This window comes from Hordeum vulgare, chromosome 3H (genome assembly GCF_904849725.1).
Source record: "Hordeum vulgare subsp. vulgare chromosome 3H, MorexV3_pseudomolecules_assembly, whole genome shotgun sequence".
Lineage (NCBI taxonomy): Eukaryota > Viridiplantae > Streptophyta > Magnoliopsida > Poales > Poaceae > Hordeum > Hordeum vulgare.
Window position 1 is genome coordinate 115544757 of NC_058520.1, and position 11486 is coordinate 115556242.

At 45.6% G+C, this 11486-nt stretch overlaps 1 protein-coding gene across 1 annotated transcript; it reads left to right on the forward strand.

Moving 5' to 3' along the window:
- The first annotated feature begins 8714 nt into the window (after positions 1-8714).
- LOC123439641 (peptide-N4-(N-acetyl-beta-glucosaminyl)asparagine amidase A-like) lies at positions 8715-10907 on the forward strand. The gene has a single exon (XM_045116329.1). The coding sequence runs from the start codon at positions 8723-8725 to the stop codon at positions 10544-10546; it is 1824 nt and encodes a 607-aa protein (XP_044972264.1). The 5' UTR covers positions 8715-8722; the 3' UTR covers positions 10547-10907.
- Positions 10908-11486: the final 579 nt, after the last annotated feature.

Consider the following 11486-nt stretch of genomic DNA (forward strand, 5'->3'; position numbering starts at 1 on the left):
GTCCTCATCATCTTGGCTTGTGAACAACCGTTTCAATTCTTCTGGAACATCTGGAGTAAATAATCCGACTTTTCCTTTTCTGCAACAAAATGCTGGGCCCTCGAATGGAAACCGCAATGCCCCACAGTGGTGACAATCCGCAACCTTTCTTAGGACGTGATGCTTTGTAGGTAGGTTTCGGTATATGAATTCATCAGTACTTGCTACGGGTACTTCTCGTGTAGTATGACGTCCATCTTGGAACGATTCAAAAGCAACATCTACAACAGAAGACACAAGCATCACATCATCAGTAATCACTTATAAAATTTGCACTTGAGGGTGCTAAACAATAATAACGAAATACACAATGGACACACCTTGACCCATATAAATTCTAGCTTCTTCATCAGGCTCATGGTATGCACGTTCTCCACTATGCAATGGTTCCAAGCAGTCTAGCAGGGAATATATTGGTCAGACAGAAGTATCTAACTTATGGTTGACGACCTTTATACGTGAACGCAAGTATGTGTTTTACCTTGTAAACTGGTATGTTCAACAACGGGCTCAAAAGTTCCATATGGATCATCATTCTAGTCCTCGCCTGGTAGAAAATCACAAGATCATTAGAGCATAAGAATGTCGCAATATCCCATTACAGGTTATTAGTGTTTTCAGTACCATGCGAAGCCGGTTCAGCAGGTCTTCTCGTATCATTACACGACCTATTTACAGGTTGATTGGACCGTTTGAAGGTTGTATACCTGAACATACGTTAGAGAACCCAGATTTACGCCAAAACAAATCATGTTGGCCACATGCAAAATGATTATATCTCTGAACTAACCCGCATATTCGATTATGGAATCTTTACCATGTAGTATGCTCAATTGGGGTACATGAACAACTAAATTTTGGGTGAGAGGCCGTGCATGCACAATAAATTTTCATCCAGGAATGATTACAGCCACGATCTAATCAAAACCCAAAATGTCATGAACAACATAACAAAGCCAGTTAAATATACCTTGTGCAATATCTCTGATGATGCTCCCAGTTGGTTGAATTAGCCGGCCTAGAGGCACAACAATAGCTATTTCTGAGCTTCCATGTCGTTGCTGCCTCTAATACGCATCATTCCTATGCAACCAATTGGAATCTTCCTCATTTGTTAAATTAATCTCTTGGTTAACCAGGACGCGTGCATGAGATGAATTTTGCAAACTTGATAAGCGTGCGAGAAAATTTCAGCACCACAACAGTAAACATTGGTTTGGTCATGTTAGATGAGCCAAGAACACACAATCAATATTACATGGTAACCCACAAACCTGTAACATCACATGTCAGCCTTTGTAGTTCGGTGACACCGGTTTGACCTGTAGTTGGTGTGTGTGACACAGTGGTATCATCGTTCATGAGTCGACTTGCAGTCTTTCTCCTTTCACGAGATATGCGTTGTCGTTTTAATATCTCATCCCTGTTTCGTGCATATCGCTCCCTCCCTTTGCCTCCTCAACTCCTTAGGGTCTGCATACAATGGTAATTAGTATGAACACATAGGGTTGTATCTACTGTTTTGAGCATCATTACCAATTGGCATGGACAACTGGGTTTGTGTTTCATTTTCTTGTTCAGCTTGAAGTTGTCCACTGAATGCATCATCCACATTGTGCGAATAATGTTCGCCAACCATTTGCCCCTGCAGCTCAATCGTGTCCACATCTATGGCACCTTAGTGTTAGTTTGGTGCATGACATCTCATCAGTTATATGAACAACACATAGGCATGCAATATGAGCTCTTTTTTTACCTCGAGACATAGGCACGGGCGTATTTGTTTCATTTTGCTGGTCAGTAAGCACTGGTGTTGAACCAGCTTTCTTATCACGGGCCTCACGACGTATCTTAAGAATGTCATCTTTATTGCGTGCATAATAATCTCTGTTTCTGTGCCTATTTAATTCTTTAGGGTCTGCATAAATACACACACCAAGTTGGGACATAAACAACAATAACATTATTAGAATTTAGGAAAGGTTGATGATACTTACCCGAATTTTGGTTGTTACTTATGTCCTGAAATGGAGTGTGCGCCCCCGCACCATTGGAATCAGACATATCTTAGCCTTCAAATGAATATTGATGTCATTTAATTTTGAGAAGCATGATTAAAGATGTTAGATAACTGCAGTAGCCAAAACATTTACCATAAACAACATGCAATTAATCATGCCACAAATTTTCTTGCTAACACTTATCCCACCCCAAAGCTAATACTTATCATGTCAACTCGTGCATATTGACAGTTCTGAAGTTTTTGGATTGGGCATCCACTGTTTAATAATATCATCTCTTTTATGGTCACTCTAGCTGCATACACTTGGATATTTTCATGCCTGACATTACTTAGCCTATAGGCATGTTTGTTCCTTAGAAAATTCTTTCAAGGGAGATTTTTATGCCTACCGTTTCTGTATGTTCAGTGTAACCACAAACAAACATGCTGACTGCTAAAGTTTTTCCAGGTGTGATTGCTTTAGTTAGAGAAGGCACTGGTATGACATGAGAAATTATTTCTGTAACACTTGATCTTGGGTCTGCAACACTTGCTAACAGAGATGCAGCCAAAACAAAGCCTATACTGAGTGTAACATACTCTGCAGATCAACACTCGTCTTTTAATGTGAGGTCTGTACTATATATCCAGTGCAATTTATTTACTATTCTTGGAGTCTGAATGTATATATAGTTCAATTTCATGAGTTTAACCTTTCAAGTTATTGTTTTCTGCATATGATTTTAACATCTCCCGTTTTCTTTAAAAAAATATTCAGTTTGAGTTTCAGTACTGCTTATTATGTGCATTATAGTCTCACAATTCTGAATTTAATCTTTTTAATTGAGTAGCATCATTTTTTTGATTGTGACCTCATGCTTAAATAATTAAATTTGGCAGGTTGCAGAAATTCGAATTTACTATCTCTGAGAATTAGTATATATTCTGTGGGGTTCACCGAATTCTTCTTCTCTTCCTGGAATTTGCGGCTTACATTGCTAATATTTGATCCTCGATAGCAATGCTATTTTCCTTCCATGTTGGTCATGCCCAAAAAAACATAGTGGTGAGTACTTGATCCTCCATTAATCACGTATGTCCTTAATGAAATTGAATGCAATTTTTGTATGCTCAAGAGTGAGTCTACACCAATCTAGCATGCTCGAGTCAGGGTGATCACCAACAGTGCGATGGACAAACCTATCTTGCATGTTAATTCACTTTTGAATTTTTTATGGGATTTACGATTAACTTATCCTTATTCCATTGAATAATTTTCAAACCATATTAAAATGTCAGTTAACAGGTTCATTTTGCATTCGTTGGAATCATGGTACCATTTTAGGACAGATTTATGTTCTGTCATACTATATGTAGGCAATTGCTATGATTCTTTTTAAGTCAAAAGTATTGGTGCCGAGCTAGAACAAAATACGTACATTATATTCTATGATATTTTATTCCCTTCTTAGAGTCAAGTACATGTCATTTGGAGAGCCTACATTGTTTATATATTGTATCTATGTAGAACCAGTTCTTTGGATATGTGACTAAACTTGGTGGAGACTTGATCCTGGTTTGTACTTTTTTACCCAGGATAATAAACCTCTATTGTTGTTGTGCAGTTGCAGGGGAATCATATATCGGCATAATAAATTATCCCAAATGTTATTGCACACGTAATCTTACATTAGTGTTTCCTTGATATCTCCTTTTTTGTTGCCTCTATTGCAGTATGCACCGCTGCAAGTATCGAATTAAGTTATTCTATATAAATGCCATAATAAGTATTTCAGAACATTTTTTTCGCTGTTGGGATTTAATATTCTGTACTCCCTCTGTAAAGAAATTCAGTGATCTTAGCCTATAGGCATGTTTGTTCCTTGGAGAATTCTTTCTGTTCTTGGTAAGATCAGCAGCACCAGCTACGCGCAAAATCAGCAGATTGTTCGTGCTGCAGCAGTATTGATTAGCCTATAGGCATGTTTGTTCGTGATGCATCAGTATTGATTAGCCTATAGGCATGTTTGTTCCTTGCAGAATTCTTTCTATTCTTGGTAAGATGGAACACGAGTAGTGCTATTTAAGCTCTAGAAAGCTTTACGATCAAAAAAAGCAAGAGAACTAAAACTGTGCACCTGTGCTTCCTTTTTGTATCTGCAGCCGCGTTTCGTCGCCTCGCGTCCCGGTTGTCTAACTGCCGGATGGACTCCAGGCTGCTCCTTTGTCAGTTGGCGATGGCGACGCTGCAGGCCAGGGGAGGGGGAGGAGGAGGCGGACGGGGAGGGGGAGGCGGAGGCGGAGGCGACGGCGATGGTGCAGGCAAGGGCGTCTGGCTGCCGTTAATTCTTCCTAAATTTCTGTAGTTGTTTGGCTCTTTTTTTTCGGGGAGGTGCAACAGTTGTTCGTTGTAGGAGGAGGTGGAGCACGGTCAGCCTTTGTTAATTTGGTAACTGCACACCGTCGTGGTGCATGGATGGCGGAAGGCCGTTAGATTGTAATTTTTTGACTAATTGTGTGGTGGTGATTGGTGTTTGTTTTTGTGGGGGTAATAGTTGTGTGTACTTAGAGAAGTTTTCGTTTGATATTTTATTACTAGTATAGAATCCTGGACAACACAACAATTTATAAAAAAATGAAAAGAAAGGGAAGAAAGAAAATTAAAATTAAGTATAAAAAATGGAAATGAAAGGAAACAAATGAAAAAAGAAACAATAGGAAAAAAGGAAAAATGAGGGATAAAAAAAAATAAAACGGAAAATCAGAACAAAGAAAGAAAGGTCTAAAAACCATCTAAAATTTTCTCAAAACCAGAAAAAACGGCTAAGGTCCTGTGGAAGGTTGTCAAAACGCTTAAATGGGCCAGCTGATTGCCTCGCTGCTTTGTCGGTTTCATGTGCGAAGAGCTGGCAATTTGGCGTAGCACGCGGCAAATAAAGAATTCGAGCTCTCAAAATCTTTCCAGCTTGCTTTTTATTATTTTTCGATTTGATTTTTCTGGCCCGATTTTGTTTGGTTTTCTTTTTCTTAGTTTATCTATTTACTTTTACTTTTTACTTATTTACCCTTTTTAGATATGGGTAAGAGTTCTCGCAGATCTTCCTATTACGGGGAAACCCGCAGAAGTTCGAATGGGAAGAGGAAAAGGAAATCCGACGGGTTGGATTGCTATTGTTATTTTAATAAATGCATGTGCGTTTATCAAATTTAATAAACTTTTTTTCAAAATCAATGAACTATTTTCATATGTTTGATTTTTTATTGAATTGATGCATGATTTATTAAAATCAAGTTTTTTCTATTTTATGATTTTTTCATATTTGAATGATTTTTTTTAAAACCGATGAACTTCTTTAATTTTCCCCCAAAAACAATGAACATTGAGAACCAATCTGTGGTTGGTTTGTTAGAGCATCTCTAGCAGACCCGTATAACTCAAAAAACTGTAAAGTAACCATCGGTTTACAGTTTTAGACTAAAAAAGGTCCGAATACAACATGTAAACGACTTCGACCTGTAATTTGGGGAGGGGGGGCACGGTAAAAAAATCCTCTCGATGTAAAAAAATAAAGTTTTCGCGTCCGCTTCTACGGCGCCTTGTATCGAGAAAAACAGTTGATGGGAGCCCAACTGTCACGGAAACTTCCGCATCCGCCGTCTACGTCCCCCGTGCGTCGCCCCGGATGTCCCCTCGCCCGTCCCCGGACGCCGACCGCCCGCTCCGGTTGTTGTGACTGCCTGCGGTCGCTCGAATCCATTCAGCTAACTAGCTAGCTAGTTCGTGTGCCCGCTCGAATCAATTGAGCGAGCGATCTAGCTATAGCTAGCACATGGATTGATTCAGCTAGCTACGGCAAGCGCGGCTCCGTATTTGGCCGTTTGGATTTATTCTTGTCAGAAACTCAAGCAACTACGGAGGAGCTCGCTAAGGCAACGAAGGAGGAGCTTCTGGATCGATCCGTCCATGGACGAGCTAGCTTCGTGCGTTGTTCTGAACAATGGTGGTTTCGTATTTGATTGCTTCATGCACTGTTTATGAACACGGGGAGAGAAAGAAGAAGACTTTAGAAAGAATATAAAACGGATATTCGATTTTACAGTTTAACTTTCAAGGGTTCTGTTCGGTCGCAGCTCAAACCGACCCTTAAAACACGTTTTTTGCGGACTGAAAACCATCTTTTCACTTTCGCAGTTTAAGAAATGTGCTAGAGATATTTTTAGAGGGGTTATGATATCTTCAGCCCATCAAAATTCAAGTCCTGATGTTTACATTTATTTTTGAATTAATTTTAAAATTTGTGGCGATGCGCATTTTTAGTGGGTGAGCACCTAACACACGGCTGCTTCTATTTTAAGATAGAAATGAGCAGGCCCAGGTGACAAGTGGAAGAGGTGAGTGATGCGAGCGAGAGATCCGCGAGCTTATTTTTTTTTTCAAAAGCAATAGTCTTTCTTTTAATGTTTTTATTAAAAAATGAAGAACTTATTTTTCAAATCAATGAACTGTTCGATTATTTTGGGAAATACTGCGAATTCTTGTTTTTGTTTCTTTCAAAAAAATAAGTTTTGTCAAAAAATCAACGAGCAACGGTCAACCACGACTAGCTTAGCGGGAAACCGACCGACGTGCCGGCAGCAAGCGACCTCGTCCTACTTGGGTCGGCACATGAACAGGAGTGAGTGGGCGCTGGTTCCCTTTACTCGCGCAGGGGCGCAAAGAGGACCTTTAAAAAAATTCGTACCATCACTACTTTATCTGTGTGGTTGCTCTTGTAAAAAAAAAAGTTCTAGGAACACATTTAGCCATAACTTTAAATTCTAACTCTCAAACTTTTACGGACTATTTATTTGTCCATATAACCACATTCCTTATTTTTTTCATATGTCCGATCATTTGATGAAGAAAAAGGTAAAGAAAGAAAAGAATGAATAAAGAAAAAAACATGGTCCGGGGTGGGGCCGCGTCCTATGTGACGGACTGACCGGGCACGACCGGGCGCGTTCACGGTCCCTCATATGCTCCTCATATTTAAGATGGATATGAGGCTTCGCGGATAGCTCAGACGTATAGGGATGATATGAGGGATCCGGTTGGGTCATTTTTTTCTTCTCTTTCCTGTCCGTTCACTGACTGGTCGCGTCTGCGGACATATGAGGGGTCATTTGAGGGATCCGGTTGTAGATGCTCTAAGAGAATCTACAACCGGATTTTACAAATCCGGCCCCTCAAACGCCCATAGGCGAGTCTGAACGTGTTTGCATTTTACATCCGGATACCTCAAATTAGAAATCTCAAATCCATACTATTATGTGCAATGTAAACATAATACTAAGCGGAGCTTGTCCGGCTCAATTGTGCCCATGCCCGGCGGCTGGTTGCGCCCTTCGCAGTATCGGTACGGTCGTCGACGAGGTAGAGTAGGACATGTGACACTAGCTGGCTCACGGGAGTCAAGCTCCCGCTGTCTCCCATGCCATACTCTTCCTTGTCTGAGCCGGTATCAGACGGTGCGAGTCGACGTTAGGTCGATGACGGATCCTTCTTGGGAGGAGCCGACGTCTGGCATGACGCAGTTGCGTCGCCCGCATTGGTGCACCCTACGACGCGTCAAAGAGTGTGATTCTGCCTCTCCAACATCCACCGTCGCGAGGGGCTCCGTCGCATCCCGTGCCTCTTGCCTTGTCTGGCGGGCACGCCGCACCATGACATCGTCCGAGGTTGGCCATGTTTCGTGCTCGGCACGTCAACAGAGGGGTTGCGCTTTCGCCACGACATTAGGACATCAGACGGACCGCACCGCCTTCGATGAGGCAAGGACGCTGGATCCAAGCACCGGTTGTGCACACGCAATGTATTCCTGGTGTTGTATGTCCGAGCGCTCCTGTCGTGTGGCCGCCTTCCGGGAGCGGCGGAGCCCAACCGAGGCGGCCATCTTCTTCTTGGGGTCGCGTGGGACGAGCTCGTAGCCGACGGATCTGGGGATGAATGACTCAGATCCGTTGTCCGCCACGCCGGAGGTGAGCTTGGATGGCGGATGAGAGTGGAGTGAAGTGGCTAGGGTTTGGTACGGCGAGCGGATAGGGACGAATAGATGTGGAATAGATGTGGGCCAGCGTGAGTCAGGCGAGCGTACCCGGGCATGCTGAGGCGTCCTATATTCACCCCATATTCGGGCTGGATATGAGGTGTGCCGATGAGGCCGGACGTTTGAGGTCGGTTTAAGGGGTCCGTTTGGATCGTTTTTTATGACCGATCACTGACCGGACGGTTTGTCCTGATGTTTAATGAAGATTTGAGGGGATCAGTTATAGATGCTCTAAAAACTCTTTTTGTGGTGGTAGCACTAATTAACTTTGATCTACCAAAGTGCGGGTTGCCTCGTGCACTAGTTCGAGGCTTCGAGGTAGATCTATGCATGTAGGGTAGCAAGGTAAACTTGCAATCCGCACTAGTATAGATCATTTCACTGTCCTCATCCGGCCCTGCATCGATCGGTCGGGCTAAGTGTCGCTGTACATATACTTGCAATGCAACCCTGGAGGGAATAAGATCATTACATGCCCCCTGCAAAAAAATATGCTCTACTTCACTTCTACTCTTCCCAAAATTTTAAATTCGCTCCCTCCACTCTTACAACCTTTTAAATTCTCCACGAAGCGCGCCATGCGCAACCACACTGCATGCCCCTCCACTCTCGATCCACCATGGCCGAGCCCTTCGTGCACGCTGTCCTCTTCCTCCTGCTAGCAATCACTTCCCTTCCGATCAACATGGCTTCGCATCACAAGCTCCGTCTCTCAGCCTCCGAAGTTGCTGCGATCGAGGCGCACGCGCCGCCTCAGCCGGACCAGCCCACCACCTTCTTCGAGGTGGACCGGCCGCACCGGCCGCCGCCGGGCAGCTCCGGCCCATGCTCCACCGTGCTTCTCTCACACTCATTCGCTTACACCTACACCAAGCCCCCGGTCACGGCCGCCTACTCCCCGCCGCCCTGCCTCGCCGCCGCGGGCGGACACGCCTCGCTGATCTCCCTTGCCGTTCTTGAGTGGCGAGCAGCCTGCCAGGGCGTCCAGTACGACCGTATCTTCGGAGTTTGGCTCGGCGGCGCCGAGCTCCTCCGCGGCTGCACGGCGGAGCCACGGAGAAACGGCATCGAGTGGTCCGTGTCCAAGGATGTCACCAAGTACGCGTCCCTCCTCGCCGCCCGCAACCCCTCCACCCTCGCCGTCTACCTCGGCAACGTCGTCGACGAGCAGTACACCGGTGTGTACCACGCCAACCTCACGCTACACCTCTACTTCCACCACCCGCCGCAGCCTCCGCAGCCCGGGCTGGGCCCCGCCGACGTCATCGTCCCCGTCTCGCGGAGCCTCCCTTTGAACGACGGCCTTTGGTTCCAGATTCAGAACGGCGAGGACGTCGGTTCAGCGAGCCTCGCCGTGCCGACCAACGCCTACCGTGCCGTTCTCGAGGTGTACCTCTCGTACCACGCCCACGATGAGTTCTGGTACACCAACACGATCGGCAGCAACGGCCCGTTCCGCGAGGTCACCGTCAGCATCGACGGGGATCTCGTCGGCGCCGTCTGGCCGTTCCCGGTCATCTACACCGGCGGCATTAACCCCCTCCTCTGGCGCCCGATCACGGGGATCGGCTCGTTCAGCCTCCCGTCCTACGATATCGAGATCACGCCCTTCTTGGAAAAATTGCTGGACGGGAAGGCGCACGAGTTTGGCCTGTCAGTGACCAACGCCAAGGACGCGTGGTTCGTCGACGCCAACCTCCACCTCTGGCTGGACCCCAGGGGAGCGCCGACGACGGCGGGCATCACCAGCTACGACGCGCCACCGCTGGACACGACCACAGCGTTCCGGCCCGACGGCCCCGGCACCGAGTTCTACTACATGACGGCGTTCCGGCGCATCTCCGCCACGGGGTGGGTGCAAACGCCGTCCTATGGCAAGATCACGGCGGCGTGGACTCAGAGGCTCGGCTACGACAACACGAACGAGGTCCAGGGCGACAGCCAGCAGGTGGTGAACCAGACGACCGAAGCGTACTCCGGCGTGCACGTCACGGACCGCGGCGGCATCGCGTACTCGCAAGAGGCGCAACAGAGCTTCCGGCTCGACGTGTTCGTGGGCGCGGTGAACGAGGCGTTCGACGGCTCGTACACGGTGGCGAGGGACGTTCGGCTGGGGTTCGCCGAGGAGAGGGTCGCCGCCGGCCGCGCGGGGTTCTTCTGGTCTCGGTCGCTGAGCAACGCGCAGGAGTGCGCCGTGAACGTGGACGTGGACGACGAAGGGGACGTGGTCGGGGTGTCGTCGGGCACGAGGCAGAACTACAGGTACGAGGCGAGCGACGGGTGCTACTCCCGGGACGTGGCCAGCAGCGGTTACGGCATTGTCTCTGACCATTCCGACGAGGTTTGCGCGAAGGGGTCGTTTGTTTCTGCTGTCGGCGCCGTGGCATCGCCGGCTTTGGCGCGACGGACGAGCTCGTGAGAAGCTGAACCATTGGTCAGCTGGACGTGGACTGTTCTAGTGCGGTAGTAAAACAATGCCAATGTGATGCGTACTTTATACGACTGCTATACAATAACCAGACAATCTCCAAAATGAAAAACATAAAGCAGTTGTGACAATAATAAAAAGACTATAAAGGAAATGCACCATCGATGTTGTTGAGCTAGCTTTGGCTGATTGGAACAACATTGGGAAAGTATGCATGCATGTGTCTGTTTACATAGATGACTTTAGTCTATGTTTGGTAACAAAGTATAGCAAAAACCATAATATTACAAAACTACAGTATTTTAGCATGTAAGCACACGATTATTTTGACAAAACAGATTATTTTGAAGTATTGAGAATACTATGACATGTTTAGTTAGTGTTTCTATGCATCAATGTAACTTATCTACCACAGTTTTGACAAAACAGATTATTTTGAAGTATTGAGAATACTATGACATGTTTGGTTAGTGCTTCTATGCATCAACGTAACTTATCATCCAACGTAATAGTCGTTGGATGAAAGTTGCAAACACGCATATTCCTATGTCCTGTTTGGATCCCAGTGCTAGAGCTAATTTGAGCTAGTTTAAGTTAAACTAGCTCCCAAAGTATCCAAACACATGGGTTAGTTTGGGTTAGATGCAAACTAACCCATCAAAAAAACTAGCCCTGAAAAGAGGTCCTAATTGGAGCTAGTTGAGGATGGACAAGTAAAAATAATAATATTTTAACCGCATCAGATCCTCTCCATCCTCCTCGATACCGCTGCACCAGGCCTACACAAGAGCTTGCCACAACAAATCCTGGTTAAAAGAGACACACGATTGAAAAAGGTGCATTTATTGTCAAACTAACCTTTGCATCCAAACACCACCAAAGGCTAGAGTTAGGCCCTGTTTGTTTCAAAAGTCCTGGGACTTTTTTTAGT

Bases quoted from the DNA above. Each gene is read 5' to 3' on its own strand.
- LOC123439641 (XM_045116329.1), top strand. From the start codon at position 8,723: ATGCCCCTCCACTCTCGATCCACCATGGCCGAGCCCTTCGTGCACGCT.